This window comes from Paramisgurnus dabryanus, chromosome 6, assembly GCF_030506205.2.
Source record: "Paramisgurnus dabryanus chromosome 6, PD_genome_1.1, whole genome shotgun sequence".
In the NCBI taxonomy this organism is placed as follows: domain Eukaryota; kingdom Metazoa; phylum Chordata; class Actinopteri; order Cypriniformes; family Cobitidae; genus Paramisgurnus; species Paramisgurnus dabryanus.
The window spans coordinates 30,338,068-30,360,620 of record NC_133342.1 but is presented as its reverse complement, the minus strand read 5'-3'; the positions used below and the strand labels follow the sequence as shown (position 1 = coordinate 30,360,620).

Here is a 22,553-nt window from a genome sequence, read left to right as displayed (position 1 = left end):
CAGTGTGCCTTATTTTGATTGGTTGATCTGTATTTTTATTGGTTTGAACCACAAAACATGTGATGCCCTTTCCAGTGGATGCAGGGTCTGAAGGGGTAAAACTCATTAAACCTTAACCCCTTCTCAGTGCTGAGAAGATTCTTATTTTAAACTTAACTAACACTAGTCAAATAAAATAAATTATTTTCAATTCACTTGTATGTTTACTTAATTGTGAAAAAAGACAACCAATCTACATGACCCTGTCTGTGAAATCCAGCTTAAAATGTCATAATCTAATTATTATTGATAATGCATTGCTCTACCAACTGAACTACAGGCCAGGGGTAAAACATTTTATTAGACCCACACATTAATGACATAAGCCTGCTTTGTCATTATATACATCTAAAGTGCATAAAAGAAAACTCTCCAAGACAAAATTTTTAGAAAACAATAAAAACAGATTTTTTTTTTATTATTCATAAATACTATTTGGACGTCCGTGCTCTTTGGGAAGGTACGGTTTGGGATCCAGAACAGAAGCTGTTTCTCAGTCCCAGTACAACAGGCTGTTCTGTACTATGATGTTTCTTTATGTGTCGTACCAGCAGTTGGCGGTCGGCTGTGGAATACTGGCACAGGTGACAAGGAAAGGATTCTCCGGTGTGATGGCGCCGTGAGTGGAGGTCTAAGCTCTTCTTCTGGATGCTAAAGATGAAAGGCATTATCCTTAGTTACAGAAGCAGCACGAAAACAACTTTAGGCCATCAACATCGTGGCAGGTGTGTGCGTGTACCTGCTGTAAGGACAGTACTGGCAGCAGTAAGGCCTTTCTTGTGTGTGTGTCCTTGAGTGTCGCCGCAGAGAGCTTCTGTCAATGGAAGCATAAGAGCACTGGGAACACTTGTACGGCTTCTCACCTAAAAGCAAGTGGGAGAAAAACATCTCATGAAATTCTTGCGCTCAAGCGGTGCGAGTCCATGGTAACGCTTTACCGAGAACAATGCGCCTTGAAAAGGTTTCCAAGATGTAAAAGTAAATCTACATCTGTCTCAACCACAGGGGAGCATATTTGCTACTTTTCTCATTTAAGTACCATGGGAAAGTCGTTCAGTGGCCCAGTCTAGATTGTCATTTGTCATGTTTATTCAAAAAAAAAGGTGGTGAACATGTCTCAGAACAATGATGAATTGTTACTGCTTTGTGCTTATAGATTTATCGGCTGTTTAATACAAAGAGTATACTGTACATCAAAATAGGCTAACTAATGAGAAGCACTATGATGTGCTGGAACTACACCTGTATGGACACGGAGGTGCTGGATAAGTGAAGCTTTAAGACGTGTGCAGTAGTGACAATGTGGGCACTTAAATGGCTTTTCCCCCTGATGGATGCCCATATGACGACGCATAGTCAGCTTGGTTGAAAACTTCCTGTATAGAGACGATTACAGAAAATGGGAAGTTAAGGGACATCAGATATTATAAAATTCTTAAGCAGACACTTTCCAACAGTACAGCATTATTCTAGATATCAAGGAAATATTTCAGTTATGGCACAAATGAGATCACCTTCAGAGACACTCCACTTTTTAAAAAAATATTCTCATTTTCCAGCTCCCCTTAGTTAAACATTTGATTTTTACCATTTTGGAATCCATTCAGCTGATCTCCGGGTCTGACGCTATCACTTTTAGCATAGCTTAGCATAATAAATTAAATCTTATTAGACCATTAGCATTGCGCAAAAAAATAACCAAAGAGTTTAAATATTTTTCCTATTTAAAACTTGACTCTTCTGTAGTTACTAAGAGTTCTATGACTGATGAAAAAAATAAAAGTTGTGATTTTCTAGGCCGATATGGCTAGAAACTCATTCTGGCGTAATAATCAAGGACTTTGCTGCCATAACATGGCTGCAGCAGGCGCAATGATATTACGCAGTGCCCGAAAATAGTCCTCTGCTATTGAAAGTTACCAAGGGGAAAATAGGAAAATTTTAAATAGGAAAATATTAAAACCCTTTGGTTATTTTTCAGCGTGATGCTATTGGTCTAATCAGATTCAATGGATTATGCTAAGCTATGCTAAAAGTGGTAGCGCCAGACCCAGAGATCGGCTGAATTGATTCCAAAACTGTAAAAATCAAATGTTTAACTCTAGGGGAGCTGGAAAATGAGCCTATTTTCAAAAAAGTGGAGTGTCCCTTTAAGATCATTCTAAACTCATTATACTTAAAGATATATATAAATACTGGGTTAGTTCACCAGCCCAAAAAATATTTTGATTGATAAATTATGGTAACAGTTAACGGTACCAAGTGATTTCAATATTACAGTTAACTGTGTGGTTACCATCATACATCAAAACATCTTTTTTTGTTCAACAGAATAACGAAACTCGTTATTAACACGTATGGAAGCCTATTTCCGCCACATTTGGTAAAAATTTTTTTGATTTCCTAAGTCAGAATAATGACATAATTATGAGATGCTAAGTCATTATTATGATATACTAAGTCAGGGGTGTCCAAAGTTGGTCCTGGAGGGCCGGTGTCCTGCAGAGTTTAGCTAAAACTTCCCTCAACACACCTGCCTCAAAGTATCTAGTCTGCCTAGTAAGACCTTGATTAGCTGGATCAGGTGTGTTTGATTAGGGTTGGAATAAAACTCTGCAGAGACACCGGCCCTCCAGGAGCAGGAGTGGACACCCCTGTACTAAGTCGTTTTTATGAGATACTAAGTCATTATTATGAGATACTAAGTCATTATTATGATATACTAAGTTGTTATTATGAGATACAAAGTCATATAAGATACTAAGTCACTATAGGAGGCAAGTTATCGCCCACCCCTACTGGAGACCCAATTATAACACATGAAAAAACTCAGATTTCCATGATATGTCCCCTTTAATAACAGTTTCAGATGAATTTAGAGCTCAAAATGGAATAAAATTATTTATTTACTTGTCACAAAGGTTGCAGCAAAACTCTCTCCGCCTTGAAGCAGCGACTCCTACTGACATCTCATCCATCGATCGTCTCACTCCTTTATTTTTAATTTCCACTCCCACCACCCTGTTTATCACGTTCTTCTTCCTAACTTGGCACCATGACTCTGGCTTCATTTTTTTTAGGCATTCTGGGTACTTGGTGGATCTTTGCATGCTAAGCTGCGGGCGTTCTCTGTGTACAGACAAGGGGGGGTGCATATTTTATTTAGAAGAGTTTCTTTTAATCAGAGTCATTTTAAACAAGAGATTAAAAAAAGTGGGTTTGATACATTCTATTTACTGAATGTATGAGATAGTTACATGCTGTGAACAATCTGCTTCTTTTGATTTGTATCTCCCTGCTTGTGTTGAGTGCGAATATGCTTCAAGGTCTTCTTCCATGAGTTCTCTAGAAGACAGATAAAAGACACTGCATAACAAAGGAAATTGGTGGCATTTTCAGATGGCATTGGATTGTCATTATGTCATCATGTATACCTGTAAAATCACAGTGCAAACATTTAAATTCTCCTTGAAAGTGACACTGTTGGTGTATCTCCCACTCCTTCCCCGTATGACACCATTCCAAGCAAAGAGAACACTGTGCGAGAGGTGTCGTCTCAGATCGACAGCGATGTCGTTGATTATGCCTTTTTTCATGAGCGTCACGTGAATCAGCTCTCCTAAATGCCCTGGGGCAAACACTACATTTATGTGGCTTAGAACCTTTTCTCTTTTCATGCCCCTTCCAGTGTTGCTCCATATCAAGCCAGTCCTCTGACTCCCAGTCACAGCGCGGGCACCTGAAGCCTTGATCTCCACTGTGGCATTTCAGATGCACTTCCAGCATACCACGACTGGATGTCACTGTCTGACAGAGGATGCAGGCCAGTCCGCCATTCTCCTCAGACATCTTCTGCAATTCACCAGCCGACAGCAAAGGCTGTCTGTCATCCATGATGTTATTTCCAGCATCCTGCTCACCTGGCGTATGTGAAAGTCTTTTCACTGAACTTGCAGTGTGAGGGGGACATTTAGTGCTGGAGATTCGACATAGTCCAAGAGTCATCAGATGTGCTGACTGGGCCATCTCTTCATCCTGGACATCAGTGTCGATTTCACCGTTCAAACCGGTGCTAGCATCCTCCAGTTGAAACGCAGGTTCCTCCTCACTGTCCTCACCATGCCTCTCCTCTTCAAAGAGCGTGCTTACCTTGATAAAACAAAATCTTAGATGTCAAACTGGAATGTACAGGCATGTGGGCATACATTCCTGAATCCTGCCAGGTTTATACTCACCTCGCAAGTCTGCGCCACATGCAAGTTGCCATCTGAGTTTGATCCCAGGCTGATGTCACATGACCGCGGGCTGATGTTCTGAAACATACCATACATCGGAAGAAGAAAAGGCATGCGATCCATGTCCAATTGATCCTCATTGTTTTTTGAGCCAGAATGAAGGTCGCTCTCCAAGTCATAGGGTGAGTTGTTGGGGTCGACCTCATCGTCAACCCTCATTTCTACATTCAAACTCTCATCATCTTCTTTTTCCAGACATGGCAGATGGGGACATGGAGAACTTGGGTCATGTCTTTCCATAACATGATGGCTGATCCTGGCTTTTTGGCTGCTGGTAAACTGGCAGATTCTACATCGGTAAACTTCAACCAAGAAAGCTTCCACCAAAGCGGAAACGTGGGCTTCAATTCCCTCTGCTGAGCTGCAGTAAAGGCTGGAGGTGACGCTCTCGTCTTCAAGTCGAAGGATTACAGGCTGGACATCTTGATATACATCTTTAAATCTGCCCATGCTTGGAAATAACAAAAAAGGGAAGCAGACCAGTGTTTAGACAATCCTGGACCCAATCAGTTATTAAGTGAATAGTACCATCCATTCTACAGTAAGAGTTAATGCATTTGGCCTAAAGTTAAACAATAATGTAGTTTTATTGGGCCTAACAGCCCACTTCACTCTGTAGGAATAATAATAAAGTTCTAGACAGAGGACATTGTGGTACAGCAATATATATACATATACATTTAAAACAAAGTGCGCAGTGGCTAGCCATAGTAGATTAACTATTCGCTCAGAACGCAAGATGCATTTGTATTTGTATATTAACTCGTGACATTTTCATAATGCAACGTTACAAAACATAAGTGTGTTAAATGATGCGCGTACCTAAATTACACATACTTTGCGTTGTCTTTACGTTTTATGGCTGTGTCTATGGACGTCATCAACGTGCGGTTTAGGGACCACAGCATTGTTACAGTCCACACAGTAAGCGTAAAATGTACATTTCCCTTGCATAGACGTAGATAAACGCGAGTCTGCTTTTCCAAATTATGATTTATAATGTTCTAACACGAAGTGTGTTGTGAAAATACCTAATAGTTGAAATTTATGAAACAGCTAATCCCGAATACTGACGGTTCCTTGCCCTCTTGTTCCTTGTGCTTCTGTTGATACATTTTGCGCATGCGTGGAGCTTTAAAATCAACCCGAAGAATTGAATGGATGTGAAGTGAGTCGTTTCCAAGCTTTATTCAATTCACCTAAATTTCTGCTGATTTTAAATCGTGGCGCGTTTGTGGTTACCCGCGGCATATACGTTATGAGATGAACAGCGAAAATAAAGATAGAAAACTTTAATTAGTTAACCATGTTTTTGACGATTAGATTCACTTAAGTCCGAACTGTATGATTCAAATGATCCGATTCCAAATCAACTCTTTAGGACTACCAACCGAACCGACTCAACAGGATTAATCAAAATGGCGAATATGGACGCATTGGCCAAAACAATCGAAAAGGATTACACGTAAGCGATATTTTTACCTATTTTATGTCGAATATTTGTGTATTTTGATAAATACAAAACTATATTTCTTTGCGCATTGTGTTTTGTGACTAACGTTACTGGTTTAATAAGCAGTTTACATCGATACCAGTAAAGACTCAACGTAAGCCGTTTGTATGGTTTTGTAAATACTTCAAATAAACAAACCAGTAGGTTTTGACCAGTAAGTTTAAATAAATTGTGATGTTAAAGTTTATCTTAAGTCAACATAACAATCTAGATAATCATTGTTAAGGTGGTTTAAAACAGTAAATATATGTATCACATACAGCTGTTTTATGCATGGCAGGTATAATGTGGAGAGCTCTGACAGTGTGGATGAAAATGAATATGCACGTGGTCCAGATGAAGCTGGAAAAGCAGAGAACTTGGACTTTGCCACAGTGGAAAGACAGAAGAGAAGAAAACACAAACATCGAAGCAAACACAGAAAACATAAACATCCATCACCAGATGATAGGGATCACAAACACAAGCACAAACATAAGCGAAAACACAGAGACTCATTCAGGAACGATAGAGACTTTTCCACAAGCTATGATAGTGGAATCATCTCTCCAAAGAAATCCAGACTCGATGATCTGGTCGCTTTAGAGGATCTAGAGAAACAAAGGGCTTTGATTCAAGCAGAACTTGATAATGAATTGATGGAAGGTGCTGTGCAATCCGGTATGGGATTGATTTTGCAGGGTTATAACTCAGACTCAGATAATGAGATCAAGGACTCTGTGCAGAACTGTGAGCAGGATCTCAATGAGCATGTCATTTCCAAGGAGCGTGGAGACCATCAGATAACAAGGGATCCCAAAAGATCCCAAAAAGATCTCTCAGATGAAGCTAAAGTTGTTTTCTGGCGAGGAGACGGAAGAACGTCTGGTGAGATGGCAATCCAGGATCAAAAGTATGAAAAACAATCAAGTAAAACTGGGTTAGATATTTGGGGTCCCAGCCAATCGAGGGAGAGAAGACGATCGCGGAGCATCGAGAGATCAAAAGATGGAGGTCAAAGGAGAAGGTCATCAAAGCCGGACACAGAAATGGAGCGAAAAACTACCAACGCTAAAAGACTCCCTTCACCATCGAACGCACAGCAAGATCAGCAAATTGTTGAACACCGAATCCCCAAATCCCCAGAAAGGAGGAGCAAATCAAGATCTAAAGAGAGAAACACAAACCTGGCAGAAGTTGACAAAGACACAGATAGAGAAAAGAAACCGGTTAAAACAGCCTCAAAAGAAAATTCATCTGGAAAAGAAAATCGATCGCCCATCAGAAAGCAAGTTTCAGAACAGCACAGCCCCGGTGTGCATGCAAAGGGCCGCCGTTCCCCTGAACATAGCACAGAGACAGCATCCAGGCAAGACAGATCTTCATATCCCAACAGATCCCCTTCCAGGAGAGGTCGATCTCGATCTGCAGAAAGGAAATGGAGAGAAGCTGACCGTCCGAGACTTTCCAATGACAGGTTTGAGCTCTATTGTTTCAGGTCTTGATAGAAACAGTTGTCTTTTCTTTGCAACTTGGCTATATAGAGCAGATGTGGGCAAACTACGGTTTAGGGGCCATATCCGTTCAGCCTGTGAAGCAGTTTATAATTAAATGAAATATCATTGCATTTAAGTTAGGATTTTGGTCCAGAATGACTAATTTGATCCAATACGATCAAAGTCCAGTAGATGTCATGAGTCTTCTGTGCGGTTAATTCACTGACTGCTTCTCTTTTGAGGTAAACTTCTAAAACAGAAAGGTAAACTTTGTCGCGTGTTTAACACAGAAAAGACAGCAAAATTCTTAACCACCTACAGACACAAAGCAGAATGTTTGATTTGCCAAAAAGTATTTCCATTTTAAAAGACTACAATGCTTTTCTACCTAGTAATAATTAACTAACCATGCACTTGAACCATGGTTACTATAGTAAGCATTATTTTTTTTGTTTTATTGGTTCTGTCACTACAATAACCGTGGCATTTGTAGGTAAACTATGGTTATGCAAATAGTAATTTTTTGCTATAAAGATGGGTACTAAATAAAACCACAATTAATTTTCCTAAGTGTGATGATCGTAAATATGGTCCACACAAATGATATGAAACAAGAGTTGTGTCCTACTATGCCAAATGTACCACTCGGCAAAGTAATAATTAAGTGTTCATTTGGAATAAAATAAAATGCTTAAATTGATGTTTTTCCCACCCTTATGTTGTTCTAAATCTGTATGAATTATTATTTTATTTTTATAAACAAAAAAGATGATATTTTAATGATGTAAATGATGTAAGCACACAGCTGATCATAATCATTAACTTCCATAGTAGGAAAAAAACGGGATGCATAACGATTAATCGAGATTAATCTATAGTAGAATAAAAGTTTTTGTTTACATCATATATGTGTGAACTGTGTATAATAATTGTGTATATATAAATATGCACACATGCATGTATAATTTTAAGAAAAAATATATATTTACATGTTAAGTGTTTATATTTATAAATAATATACATTATACATAAATATACAAATGAATATACACATGTTAACCTTTCTTAAATATATACATGCATGTGTGTGCATTTATCTATTCAAAGTTGTTATACACAGTTCACACTAGGGATGCTAAACAATTAATCGCGATTAATCGTTAACAGAATAAAAGTTTTTGTTTACATCACATATCTGTGTAAACTGTGTATAATAAATATGCATATATATAAATATGAACAGATTCATGTATAATTGTAAGAAAAAAAATTATATATTAAATATTTATATATAATATAAATTATCCATAAATATACAAATGTATATACACATGTAAACATTTCTAAAACATATACATGCATGTGTGTACATTAATTTATACAAAGTTATTATACCCAGTTCACACACACATATATGATGTAAACAAAAACTTTTATTCTGCTAACAATTAATCGCGATTAATCGTTAAGCATCCCTAGTTCACACACACATATAGACTGTTTCAGCAGTAACAACATAAACAAGCAGCGGTCCGCACGTAACTTCCGGTAAACTCCGCTAATAATAAATAACAACAAAGTACTTTAAACGTAGTTTATTTATATAACAAGCAAAAAAACAACACGTAGATTACCTAGGAAAGCAAAACATTTGTTATTTTCGACGAGGCATTTGTTCAAGAGATCAGTTTAGCAACTAGTCAGACCATTAAAGAAACGAAACCGGAAGTAAGGTTCGGATCCAGACGTGTATCACGTGCGTCCGATGAAACCATCTATATGATTTAAACAAAAACTTTTAGTCTGCTATAGATTAATCGCATTTAAACGTTATGCATGCCATCCCTTGATGTGACCGCCAATTTTGTGCTTACCATCAATGATCAAAATATCTTCTTCATCATTTATGTAAATGTATGTAAACTACGGAAGTCAATGGTTACAATCAGCTGTGTGCTTACCATCATTTATCAAAATATTTTCTTTTGTGTTCATCAGAAAAAAAAAAATTCATACAGGTTTAGAACAACATGAAGATGAATAAATAATGACAGAATTTTAATTTTTGCGTGAACTATCCCTTTAATTCGTCATTCACATGGTATGCCGTCCTTCACCTGTATTTCAAAACCTCCTTGAGTCAAAAAAGTTGACCCACCCCTGATGAAGAGAGAGTCTTTTTTTAATAATTGATAATAAAAGCACTTAGCATTTGTTCTGGTAAAGGTTTCCTTAAGCCACTATTTCTTTTCCCCCAATTTTTTTTTCTGTTATGCTAACAGAATGCGATTTCGTGATGAGGCAGGAGGCCGTAGAGAGGAAAGCCCATCTCTGAGCTCCAGGCGGAGAATAAACCATTCACCTCTCAGACGTAGGTCCCGTTCTCCCAGGAGACGCACCAGCAGGTCTCCTATCAGACACAGGTGATTGTGATTTGCTTTTGTTGCAGAATAAACAATACATGTGCTATACATAGATAATATAGATGTACATATACATATAGTTTTCCCCCTTTTTTTTTTTTTGCAATTGAGGGCATTGCAACGGCATTTAAATTGCATTTACTATCACGTAGATCCAGGGAGTGGGACAGGGCGGATCACAGACAGCAGTTACGTTCTGGATCACAAGAACGGCGGAGGAGACGAAACAAGGAAAGAGAAGACATGTTTAAGGGAAGTCTGTCTGAAGGCATGAAGGCCGAGCAGGAAGACTCGGATGATGAAGTGTGAGTATTTAGGATAATGTTTCGTATTGATGTTGTTTAGCCTATTGGAATCAAATAACGATCTGTTTTCAGGCTGGAAGACTATGATATTGATGAAGAAGATGAGGAGGCTTTGATAGAGCAGAGGAGACTTCAGCGATTGGCTATTGTGCAGGTCAGAATATATTTTTATCACTGTTATGGGTCCGTTTTGCTTTTGAAATACTGTATGTAATATGTCCCTGTCTTTGTGCTGTATAGAAATATAAGTCGGTGAATGAAGACAGTAACATGTCAGGGCTCTCAGAGCATGGCAGTCCTCAGAGTAGCAGACAGAGCCGATCTCCTTCCCCGGATGACATCCTCGAGCGCGTGGCTGCTGATGTTAAAGCCTACGAGCAAGAGAACCTGGACACGTTTGAGGACAATATGAAGGCCAAGCATAACCTTCTCTCTCAAGAAAAGGATGGTATGTTATCTGCAAAATAACTAGTTAAAGATCAAACCCTCCGTGCAGATAGGTGTCAGTAAAAAATTAAGGACCAGTTGTTTAGGTGGATGAATGAGAGTCAATAGAAGATTCTTGTTGCAGTTAGGTGCCCACTTTGTGCCTGGCAGGCTGATAAGGACCTAACCCGCCCCTAATCCTGACCTTATCGAGTGTAAGGCGAATCTGCCTGTCAGGCACAACCTGGGCATCTTTGTGCAACATGACACGCGTGTGAGGTAATGCAAAAGGGGTCTGATATGTTATCAGTCTACATTTTTCATTGTTTCTTCTTCAGGTGCTAATCTGAAAAAGCCACAAGCCCCTGATATGTTCACGGAGTCGGATGACATGTTCACCGCGCACTTTGACGTGAGTAGCTTGGAAAGTTCTTGCTGTCCGTTGCATACGTGAATGACTTTACAAGCACAAGAATTTGAATTTGACCATGTAAGAGGATCTGTACAGGTAGAGTTGCATAGTCCTATGCAAGCTGTTGTTTCTTTATTGGAAACTCAAAGCTTTAACCAAGTGAGTAATCTGACTCTGTCTGTAGTGCTCAGTAGATCTTGAGGCCCCTTAGATGTTAAAGAGACCGTTTATGGTTTCAGTCACTGAGTTTATTTTTATTCTCTTAGTCTGAATTTGGTCGTGATAACATTGCAAAAATGTACATGTTTTGTGTTGTAATCACCCTGCAGAGTGCCAGGTTACGCTCAGCAGGCGTTGGCAAGGACTTTAAGGAGAACCCAAGTCTCAAAGATAACTGGACGGATGCAGAGGGCTATTACCGTAAGATGATACTGCATTTATATCTGCATTTATATGATGGACAACTTTAAAAGGAGGAACTTCAGATTATGTCTCTTCTTATCATTTGTTCAGGTGTGAACATTGGCGAGGTGTTGGACAAGCGGTACGGGGTATACGGCTACACAGGACAAGGTGTCTTCAGCAACGTGATCCGAGCCAGAGACCTGGGCCGAGCCAATCAGGAAGTGGCAATAAAAATAATACGAAACAATGAGATGATGTAAGCCACTTCAAAATCCTAAACACGGCCAGTTAGCTCCATGTGTTGATTACTTGGGGTTAATTTACACTGATCTGACAAACGCCAACAAACACTGATATTCGAGTTAAGGGGCGGTCACACTAGACTTTTCGTTCCATTGACTTCCATTCATACTCGTGCGAATGCGCCATACCGGAAACACAAGCTCGTGTGACGATAATTAACAGGTCGCTGTGTAGCAAAGTTCAAGTCTGGTGAACTCTGACCTACAAATTCGTTTCACGTGAATGGACTAAGCCAAAAGATCATATTGACAATCTGCTCCCCGCAGATAATATTCCCATGCTCAAAGTCTAGTGTGGCCATGACTTTAGTTAGCATTTGTTGGTGTTCGTCAGATCAGTGTGAATAAGCTTTTATCAAACCAAACTATACGGTTTTGATTATGTGCGCGACAAAGCATGTCTTGTTTTTCTTTTTATAATAACATGTGGATATGAAAATGTTTTGTCTTGCAGGCAAAAAACGGGCCTTAAAGAGCTGGAGTTTCTCAGGAAACTGAATGATGCAGATGCAGATGATAAGTTTCATTGTTTGAGGCTCTATAGACACTTTTACCACAAGCAACATCTGTGTCTGGTGTTTGAACCTCTCAGGTATATTGCAGTCAACACATTCTGATGCATACTATATATTATTGCATGACATATATATGTAGGGTGCAATTTGTGAAAAAAAAAATCAGTGGGGAGAGGGGAGTTTTTAAAAAAAAAATTTTTATAGAGATAAATAATGAACCACAGACTTTTTTATTGATTATTCAGGCTATTAAGTTATTTCTTGTAACTGTTGAAATAAAATATGTATGGATATGTAACCAGTCCTACTCAAACCCACCCTAAGCTAGATTTAATCCGCTCTGGGGTGCATTTCCCAAAAGCATTGTTAGCTAATTATGGTCATTGTTACCATTGAACTCTATTGGTAACGACAGAATTTGCGACCATAGTTGCTTTTGGGAAACGCACCCCTGGTCTGGCATGAGAGTCGGTTTCTCTAGCGTCAGCCGTAGATAAAAAAGGTAGGGTTATAAAGACCCGAGGGGGATATCCCCCCTGCAAATCACACCCTGCTTTTTTTTGGATTTAGCATGAACCTGCGGGAGGTGTTAAGGAAGTACGGCAAGGATGTGGGACTTCACATCAAGGCCGTGCGCTCTTACAGCCAGCAGCTTTTCTTGGCCCTCAAACTCCTGAAGCGATGCAACATACTGCATGCTGACATCAAACCCGACAACATCCTGGTCAGTCTTAAGTGCTCTTCTCTATAAGCATCAGTTCATGGGTGGATCTATGTATCTTCTAAATGAATTCTTTCATTTTCCTTTAAGGTGAATGAGTCTAAAACCATTCTGAAACTATGTGACTTTGGCTCAGCATCACACGTTGCTGATAATGACATAACACCGTATCTGGTCAGCCGCTTTTATAGGGCGCCTGAGATCAGTAAGTCTTTTAATTACACTTGTTAAAGGGACACTCCACTTTTTTGACACATTTATCAGCTCCCCTAGAGTGAAACATTTGATTTGTATCGTTTTGGAATCCATTCAGCCGATCTCGGGGTCTGGTGGTATTACTTTTAGCATAGCTTAGCATTATCCATTAAATCTGATTAGACCATTAGCATCACGCTCAAAAATAACCAAAGAGTTTTGATATTTTTCCTATTTAAAACTTGACTCTTTTGTAGTTACATGGTGTATTAAGACCGGCGGAAAAAAATAAAAGTTGCGATTTTCTAGGCCGTTATGGCTAGAAACTATACTCTCAAGGACTTTGTTGCCGTAACATGGCTGCAGCAGGCGCAATGATATTATGCAATGCCTCAAAATAGTCCTCTCCTATTGAAAGTTAACAAGAGCACTATGTTCGGGCGCTGCCTAATATCATTGTCAAGTCTAGTTTTAAAAAGGAAAAATATCAACTCTTTGGACATTTGACCTCGATGCTAATGGTCTAATCAGATTTAATGGATTATGCTTAGCTATGCTAAAAGTGGTACCGCCAGACCTGGAGATCAGCTGAATAAATTCCAAAACGGTAAAAAATACGTTTAACTCTAGTGAAGCTGGAAAACAAACAGTTATTGACAATAACAAGTATTGACAATAAATGTTGTAGTGTGGGATGTTTAGATATGTTTTTAGCTTTCATTAGGGATATAAATTGTATAAAAGAGTTGATAATGGATTCTTTATATGCAGTCATCGGAAAGTCATACGATTATGGAATTGATATGTGGTCCGTGGGCTGCACTCTCTACGAGCTATACACAGGAAAAATCCTTTTTCCCGGAAAGACCAATAATCACATGCTAAAGCTTGCCATGGACCTGAAAGGGAAATTGCCTAATAAAGTAAGAATTAGTTTGATTTTAAACTTTAACCATTAGTTACTACTTTAAAATGAACACCTCCAAAACCGCATACTAAATATTATTTGTATTCACAGATGATCAGGAAAGGTATGTGCAAGGACCAGCACTTTGACCAAAACTTGAACTTTTTGTACACAGAGGTTGATAAGGTCACTGAGAGGGTAAGCATTATGTTTCCATTCATTGCATCTGTTTTCGGTTATTAAATAATCTATTACCCTTTACCCTTATGTCTTTCCCAATACCCTTTTCTTTCTTTCCACATCTGTTTCTCAACAGGAAAAGGTCACAGTCATGAGCACCATTAACCCCACTAAGGACCTGCTGAGGGACATGGTGGGTCGCCAGGCACTGCCAGAGGACCAACGAAAGAAGGTCATTCAGCTCAAAGAGCTGTTGGACCAGATCCTAATGCTGGACCCGGCCAAGCGGATCACCATCAACCAGGCATTACAGCACTCATTCATCCAAGAGAGGATATTGTAAACATACGTCAGAGGGACTGCCAGCACGTGATGGTTTATATCTGTTATGTATCATCAGATATCATGAGTTAGTGTATGACTCGGTCAACAAAAGACACCTGAATGTTTTACCGGCTGTAGCGGCGTTTGATAAAATTTCTAGTTTTTTCAGAAAAGGACACTCTTCAAGTTTTAATTTATTTTATAGATTACCCTAAGAGATACCATAAAAGCTGTAAACGGAAAATATAATCTATATTGTTCAGATTGCATGCAAATACACCGCTGTATTTGGGAACAGCAGTTAAAATGTTAATTATCGTTAATATTACGGTGAAGGTGCAGAATGTAAATGTGCTAGGTTTAATATTCTAGTCACTGTCGACCAAATGTCACCAAGGACTTATACAGTTGAGAGTATTAGGCCAGCATAAATGCTGTCTATATCCACCCTCCCTCAGGTGTGAGAAGGTAACCTGGCGCGCAGGTCCACGTCATACCCTTGCCACAGGTGTGTTTCTGCTGAACCTGAGGTCTTGGGTCCTGCTTGACCTGGTCTGCAGGGAAAAGCTCTTCTGTAAAGGCAGGTTGTGCATCTCTATGAGTACACTGAAGGTAAGCTTACCCCTCCGAACCAATCGGCTTAAAGTTTCTGCACATTTACATAAGGGGAATTGGATAAATTGAAATGCATTGAAACTCTTTGTCACCCTGTGTGCAGAGACAAGTCAGACTCCCTTGGGCAAACCGGTTATGGTTGACATTAAGGGTAAGGGTGAAGGAAAATCCAAATATTGGTCAAGCACCTTCAGTGTACTGCATCTGCTAGACATGCTACTCCTTTTTTTTTTATATATATATACATATATATAACATTGTGTTTCCAAACTCATAAGCATCATAGTTGGGGGTTTTTGTAATGCCTATCGAGTGTTTTTTGAACATGCATGCATGAGAATATGTAATATGTATGGCTTTCCAATGCACTACTGTACAAACCCTGCGGTGTTACGCTATACAAAATAGGAAATTTAGATGTTTTTTGTAATTGTTCTTATGTTTGTGATCATGTTGTCTTTTGATACAGGGGTTTTCCTGCTCCGATCTATGAATCTGCTTGTTTTAAGCGGTAATTTGCTTCTTTACTTCATCATTTTGTTTCATATTTCAAAAACATACACGCTGGAAGAATTTACTGCCTGTTTTGCAATGTCCGTCCTATACAATAAAATATACAATAAAGATGTTCTGTGGTGGAAAACAAAGAGATATCCAGAAAATCTGATTTTAGACCTTCCACAAGTCTGTTTTTCATACATTTTATACAAGTTATTCGTAATGATACTGCGTCTTATAACGGGTGACTTTATCAACACTAACTGCTGTTTGTGCTGTTTTTCCCATTGTTCTTTGTGTTCGAGTATAATCTCTGGCCAATGGAGACACAGCCTCCTGCCGTCCTCCGCTTTCAATGGAACAAGACATCTTCAAGGTCACTCCTAAAGGCATGTTTAGCTCTAACACAAAGCTGATGCTCTGATGTAGAAGATAACAGCCAGATAGCTAAGTAGTTAAGTTTGATATAACTACAATATGTTTGTAGTAGTTTTTATGATTTGGTTTGCCAGTTTAAGTCCAGTTTGTCTGGTCAGATTTCACAGAAAAACTTCATGAAAACCACACATCGTTGATTTTGTCCTTTGGAATGACCCACATAGGTTTATTGTGGGAAAAACTGTGTATTCAAAACAAAAAATTCCCCAGAATGTTGCTGTACCAAGATACTGGTGTATTTATTTTCTGTATTTTAGGTGCTGTCCATTAGAGAAGATTCTTTAAGGAAATCCCATCCAGAAAAAGGTTTCTGTTTTAGAAAGCGCTTTAAACTTGGAAGTTTTTATTTTAAAGTTCTTTCTCTTATCGAGTGCTGCAGGGATGACGTATTTTTGCAGGCTAACCCGGAAGTTAGCAGCACACTGGTTCCCTTGCAAAAAAGCCCATTCATTTTGGACTTTTGGATTACCACAAAAACTAAGCTCTGTTTAACAAAAGACACTTGCACATTTTGTCTAACAAGGTAATCTTCACAGATGAATACAAATTTTATGAATTTTGAAGTGTAAATGCATTTAAAATTCATAAAAGTTATGTTCATCTGTGAAGACTAACTTGTTGGACAAAACATGTAAAACGTTTGTTAAATACAAAGTTTATATTTTTTTCGATAATCCAAAAGTCTATGGGAAAAATGAATGGAAACCTTTTTTGCATGGAAACCAGTATCCCGCTAATATCCGGGTTACCCAACAAAAATACGTCATCCCTGTGGCAGTCTTTATAAAGTTTGATTTGAGTGACTGGTTCTGATATGTTTGCCGTTTAATGTAAAAGAAATAGTTCACCTCAAAATCCCCATATTTTCCTCACCCTCAGATGGTTTCATTAGATGCATGTGCATTGTCACAGCTTTGGCTTGAGTTATACTAAATAATATCCTGGTTCCTTTCACCTTTATAATGGCATTGGATAGTGCCCCAACTCCAAAAAGGTCTTTCCATACAGTTATTAAATGTCTTTTGAAGTAAAGGGATGGGATTTTGTAATGTTAGGTCAGTGATCATTCTCCACCTTTTGTGACCACACGTACAGGTGTATTTTGTAAAGTTGGACATATAAATGAGGAGCTCAGATGCAAGCCGCTAACACCGCCTCCATCAAAAATGCGATGATGATGATATTTACTGAATGCACTTGGCACATATAACACGGCCATCAAATACTTTACCTTCAAAATCACTTAATCCAAACCTCAGACCATTCAGAAATACTGGTTTGTTGGGAGATTCCATTGAGTCTGATAAAATAAATGCTTGTTTACAAGAAATCATGTTAGATGCACTTAAAGGGTTTATCATCTGAGCTCTTCAAATGTTTCCTTAAAAACCCATCACTTTACCATAGAAGACAGTTAATAACTGTATGCATTGTTTTTTTTTAATGGATGGATGTGTTTTGTGGAGCTTTTAAAATGGGGCACTATCCAAAACCATTATAAATCTGAAAAGATCCAAGATATTAACAGAACTCTGACCATGTTTGACTGAAAGAAGGAAGTCATATACACCTAGGATGGCTTGAGGGTGGGCTAATTTTCATTTTGGGGTGAACTATTACTTAAAGCAAACTTTATGTTGCATTACCATATAACCTCAGCTTAACCTGATAAATGCTTCCAAAACGTGCAACCTAAAATTCTAAGCAGTTAATGTGGGGCAGTAAAATGAATGTTTCAAGCGATTGTAATTTGGCCTAACACATGCCCAAAATTTCAATAAAAAGGTAATACTTTTCCTTTGTTTATAATAAATCTACACCATTTTAAAATTACACCTTTTCTACAGTTGTTTAATTAAACTAATGCTTTGTAAATTCTATTGCAGGGTAAGTCTTAAAATTTCCCCTGACTGCCATGAGCACACGTGACACCAAGTGTGAGAGATATCGTGACTGTCGCCGGCTGTCCTATTATTTTATCGAAGTTCCTTCCAAGTATCTCCTCATCCACTTTTGATAAAAAAAAAACACAACACCCATGCACAGCATAACAATGTGTTTATTTTGTGTGAAATGTAAATTCATAAGACCAATATTGTTAGTTTAGCAGGATCACATCAAAATATATAATGAATAGTGGCTTGCAAAATTGTCTGTTTTTCTTTTAAATAAATTGATGATACAAACTGTTAAATTGTCTGTTTAAAATCATGTGACAAATACATATAGCATAACAGTCCTTGTGCACACAAATGCAGTATCACAGTCAAAACCTGTGGTTTAGTGGTGTAGCACATACTTCAGACATGCTGGCCATTGGTGCTAGTGCAGGAAGTGCAGGTTTATATTTGGTCTGACGTGTATAGTGATTTCTTTGCTTCACTTTTAACCAACTTGATATTCAAGTGCTTTCTTGTTTTTATCAGGAGTTCACACATAAAATAAAATATTACACACTTACTTGCATACAAAACTAACAAACAGCATCAATGAGAACAATTTAAGCACATTTATACGTTTTACCACACAGAGATTCAATAGGGATTTTAGTCTTATTTAACTTCGGCCTATGTTTCTTTGTGCATTTGCGTGTCTTGAAACTATTTGGACTTTTGCATTTTGGTGATGCGTTCATAATAGTGTGAGCATAGGCTACAGTCTGTCTTAATTTGACTGCACTGGAGTTTGCTTTCTTATGTAAAATAGATTGTTGCCGCACTTCAGAACTGGGTAAGGAACAAGTACGCTGCCTAGACCGTGAATGAGAGCATGACGAAAGGGTGAGTTTTGTTAAATCGGCTGAAACCTGATTGGATGGGCTTTCCATCTGTCTCGGACGATTGGCATTTTGTATTATGGCAGTTGTCGGGCGTGATCTGACTGCTTTTGCTTGCTCCCTTTGTATAGTTGCAGCCTGAAGTTTCTCCAGCTCTAGCAAGCGTGCCACCATAGCTGTAAAACAAGGGTCGCTTACATGCAGCTTTTGCTGACTCTCTAATAAAACTGGGAGAACCTCAGGGTAAACTTGCTTTTCTTCTCCAGTCTCTGTTAATTCTGATGAGTCTGGCCTCAGGTCCAGTTCGACGGGAGTTGTCCACTTTGAGAGAGGAATATTGTCTTTCTCTTGGTCGGAGAGGTCACTGTCTTCACACTCAACTGACATCCGGTTAGAGTTATTTAAAGAGCACTGCTCGATTACATTACCATCGAGAAGTCCACGGTTGCAGGTGTCTGAACTGCTGGAATGTGAATCGCTCATTCCCTTTGTCTCATCTGTACTTTCATCCCTTGAAGAAGACATAACATGGGTGACCTGTATGTTTTCCTGTGGTGGTCTGGTTTCAGCTGCAGATTTATGATGGTCAGATACTTGTTCTTGTTTGCTCCGGAGGATTGGAGGCTGAAGACCAAGGCTGTGCCATCTATGCGAAAGCATCCTTAACTGGGTTGTATTAAGTTGCTTGACACTGATTAAAATAAAAATTAAAAATAAGATTAATCTTTCTCCAGATTTAACCTCAAATATCCAAGTACTGTTACATTGAGTATTAGTTTTAGGTTGGCAAGTGTGTGATGTCTAATATTACAGCAGTATACAAAGCTATAGGGCTACTGTAGAAACATGGCGGAAACAGTGTTCAGCTGCAAAAAAATTGAGACTGTTTTAGTTTTTTTTTTAAGATTTATAATTTATAGGTATGTGTTTAAGTAAAATTATATTTTTTTGTTTCATTCTGTCAACTACCAACAACATTTCTGCCTAATTCATAATAAAAAATAATATTTTTATTTGCATTTTTTACTGAAAATTGTACTCTTTTCTCTCCATTGAAGAGTTGTCTCATCAATTAAGAAAAATATTTGCATAAAAAGTTTTTAAAGACTTTTTTAAGTTAATCTGTAATACTGCGATTATCAAATTTATGAAAAAACTGAAGCCAAAACGTTATTTACTAATTTTAAGCACTGTATGTTTTGATAATCGTTCTAAAATCTTATCTATAACAAAATTCCTTTACAAAAATGCAATTATTTCAGCTTTTTGCACAAAAAAATAATAATTTTAAAGGAAAAATACCAATATTTAAGAAAAAAATATAGATTTATAGATAGGATTAAACGTTTTTCCCTGTTTTGTTTGTTTGATTGTTTATTGTTTGTTTGAAAACCGAGGGTTTGTTCTTTCATTAGGTATATTTGAAGAGTTTGGTTCCAAAACGAGATAACTTATTTTTGTCAAAACATGTTTATTATCATGTTAACCTGTTTTTATTGTGCTTTATTGTGATACTTCGCTGTATTTTATTAGTTATGAAGGTTTAAATCAAAACAAACCAACTGCAGTTTGATTGACATTAACTGGAATGCACAATCAAAAACAAGATCTCATTTTGGAACCAAACTTTTTGTTTATATATTTAAAGCAGAAAATTTTCCTGGCAGGCATTTTGTGAAACGTTTGTGAAAATCACAAAAAATGCTGGTGGGCAACTTTAAAAAAAATGGCTGGCGGGGAGTGAGTTAAAGGGTAAATGTGGTCATAATAATAAAAAGATTTAGTGTTTTCAATACTGCAGAGAAATTCTTATATCAACAACAATTTACTAATGTTTTTACATGTATTATAGAAAAGATTAAAAAAAAGATTAAACATTTTTTAAACAGATTTTTAGTCAATCTTTCATGTGTCTTGTCATGCTCTCAGTCTTTTACATTTGCTGTTGGGTCACAATAAATCTAGAAATTATGATAAAAGACAAATCTGCATTGGTCTCTTATATCTCAGTTCATTTTGTAAGGTTTTTATACCCCACTAATAATATAGTTATGTAAATTATATTGCATTTCTGCCAAGAGATCCTTCTAAAAGTTAAACAATGCACCTTTAATATCACTTTACATGGACTTTAAGATTGCTGGCAGAAGCAGCGAGTTCCAGTGCCAAGTGCTGTCTGGAAATAATCTGCATTTCTAATATATTCAGTACATGATGCACTGAAAACAAACCGGGAGGTAATATAGTACCACCTAGCCTATATGTGTGTGTACATGTAACACTGTCCCCGTTAAATTAAATTTGGATCAATATTCAAAAGCTTTCTAGACTTACATGACCCTAGCATGGTGCTGGCTGTCAATGTCTGATGGGTCAAAGCAGTCAGTATCTACTTACACCTCAGATGATTTTGTTTGGCTGCAACAGGTGGTTGGTTCCTGTTCCTGGGCATTAGGAATGCTGGCTTGTAAAGACACCTGCACAATGAAATGCATTTCAATCTTTGTGATTCTTTTCAAAGTATATATATTCACTCTTACATTCAATTGCACTACATTTCACACTTAAAATTGTGTCATATCCTAATAAATGATGTTAGATCTTCTATCAAAAGAAACCTTATTGACTTTTAACCAGCTCATTTTAAGGTACTTTACTTTTTAATGGATCTCAGTTGTCATAAAGTTTACACAGACGCATTAGCAATGTAAAAAACTGGACATGTTTAACTAAAACTGACAACCAGTATATTCATGTGCAGAAATACTATCATGATAAGCTACCTGTTGTGTGCTTACTACTGTAGACATGTGGAGAGTTTCAAGACGGTGTATCAACTGAGTAATGTAGATGTCCTGTGAGTACACAATTCAAAAGTATCAATAGACAATCTGACATGCAATTTAAAGTACATCTTATATGTCTACTATCTACACAAATTAATTTCTTTTGTAAGCCATACAAGAGTCATGCTCATAAGAAGGAACTCATACCTTTTCACTTTCAGCCGACGAACAGATACCTGTGTTGAAACAAGACGTCAAGGTAAAACATCCTTTCAGCTATACAAGAAAGCATCAAGTGTTACGTGGACCTGCACTCACCTGCAGGTGGTGGTGTAGCATTTGCCGTCATTCTCAAGTTGAGAGTTTCATTATACTGTAGCCAAGATGTGTTCGACTTCCTACAGCGCTGCGCAGATCGATCAACGTATGACATCAATGTACCGCGAGAGAGATTCGTGATGTCATACTCCGATCGGTCTGCGCAGTACAGCATCAAGTTCAACACATCTAATTAAAGCCTATAATATAAAATTCCTCATTTATTTTCATTAATCTCCATGCATCTTCCATTGTTCCAGCCTTATGTTAAAAAAAATTTCAATTTTTGTGTCCCCTTGTCAATTACCCTTCAAATACAAACCGACATTTCAAATCAACCGACGATTGTGTCGTATTTGCATACTGGACTGTGATTGGTTTAGCGCTCATCTATTTGTATATTGGCAATGCTCCGTCTTTTATGTTCGTCTGTTAAAATGGCATAAAACTTACAGTTCAGTTTTCTGCAGATGTACCGAGAGCCATTATCCAGCTGTTCCAGAGTTCTCCTTTAAATATTTATACATAATTTCAGCCGCATGCGGTAAGAACATAATGTGTGTACGATGGTCATGTCACCAACATAAGATTTTAGAACCCCACACATTTATGGGTGGCTGACTACATGTAACGTATATCTACTGATCCAAAACAACTTTTCGCAGGTACTCCATAATTTGTACCT

General features: G+C 37.9%; 4 protein-coding genes across 5 annotated transcripts in view; 1 reads left to right on the top strand and 3 right to left on the bottom strand.

Moving 5' to 3' along the window:
* The window catches only part of LOC135767009 (GTP-binding protein 4-like), a 326,314-nt gene that overhangs the window by 187,119 nt on the left and 116,642 nt on the right, over positions 1-22,553 (bottom strand). The gene's annotated exons all lie outside the window — the stretch shown is intronic.
* On the bottom strand, positions 428-5,581 carry LOC135767007 (uncharacterized). 2 transcript variants are annotated; one of them, XM_065276578.2, is made up of 8 exons: positions 5,157-5,339; positions 4,275-4,785; positions 3,474-4,188; positions 3,297-3,384; positions 2,950-3,168; positions 1,282-1,415; positions 779-902; positions 428-690 (listed from the first exon to the last, which is right to left on the bottom strand). In XM_065276578.2, exons 2-8 carry the CDS (start codon positions 4,782-4,784, stop codon positions 471-473), a joined length of 2,010 nt encoding a protein of 669 aa, XP_065132650.1. In that variant the 5' UTR covers position 4,785; positions 5,157-5,339; the 3' UTR covers positions 428-470. The 2 variants fall into 2 exon arrangements, with proteins under 2 accessions (XP_065132650.1, XP_065132649.1); XM_065276577.2 differs by lacking the exon at positions 5,157-5,339 and adding an exon at positions 5,366-5,581 and having other exon boundaries at positions 430-690.
* On the top strand, positions 5,677-17,619 carry prpf4ba (pre-mRNA processing factor 4Ba). Its single transcript, XM_065276576.2, has 15 exons — positions 5,677-5,799; positions 6,128-7,303; positions 9,605-9,745; positions 9,898-10,050; positions 10,123-10,204; positions 10,291-10,498; positions 10,815-10,888; positions 11,218-11,308; positions 11,402-11,549; positions 12,050-12,187; positions 12,681-12,834; positions 12,922-13,036; positions 13,798-13,949; positions 14,045-14,131; positions 14,250-17,619. The coding sequence occupies exons 1-15, from the start codon at positions 5,753-5,755 to the stop codon at positions 14,454-14,456; spliced, it is 2,973 nt and encodes a 990-aa protein (XP_065132648.1). The 5' UTR covers positions 5,677-5,752; the 3' UTR covers positions 14,457-17,619.
* Positions 15,764-22,075, bottom strand: LOC135767286 (uncharacterized). The gene is made up of 6 exons (XM_065276933.2): positions 21,869-22,075; positions 21,758-21,786; positions 21,548-21,619; positions 21,162-21,241; positions 18,795-19,455; positions 15,764-15,970 (listed from the first exon to the last, which is right to left on the bottom strand). The coding sequence occupies exons 1-6, from the start codon at positions 22,041-22,043 to the stop codon at positions 15,764-15,766; spliced, it is 1,224 nt and encodes a 407-aa protein (XP_065133005.1). The 5' UTR covers positions 22,044-22,075.

Coding starts and splice junctions, on each gene's coding strand:
- prpf4ba (XM_065276576.2), top strand. CDS start 5,753: ATGGCGAATATGGACGCATTGGCCAAAACAATCGAAAAGGATTACAC. Junction 10,205..10,290: donor AGCGATTGGCTATTGTGCAG/GTCAGAATATAT, acceptor TGTGCTGTATAG/AAATATAAGTCGGTGAATGA. Junction 12,188..12,680: donor CTGGTGTTTGAACCTCTCAG/GTATATTGCAGT, acceptor TTTTGGATTTAG/CATGAACCTGCGGGAGGTGT.
- LOC135767286 (XM_065276933.2), bottom strand. CDS start 22,043: ATGCTGTACTGCGCAGACCGATCGGAGTATGACATCACGAATCTCTCT. Junction 21,787..21,868: donor TGCTACACCACCACCTGCAG/GTGAGTGCAGGT, acceptor GTTTCAACACAG/GTATCTGTTCGTCGGCTGAA. Junction 19,456..21,161: donor CAAACAAAATCATCTGAGGT/GTAAGTAGATAC, acceptor TATTTTAATCAG/TGTCAAGCAACTTAATACAA.
- LOC135767007 (XM_065276577.2), bottom strand. CDS start 4,784: ATGGGCAGATTTAAAGATGTATATCAAGATGTCCAGCCTGTAATCCTT. Junction 4,189..4,274: donor ATGTGGCGCAGACTTGCGAG/GTGAGTATAAAC, acceptor TGTTTTATCAAG/GTAAGCACGCTCTTTGAAGA. Junction 3,169..3,296: donor AAGCAGATTGTTCACAGCAT/GTAACTATCTCA, acceptor GTCTGTACACAG/AGAACGCCCGCAGCTTAGCA.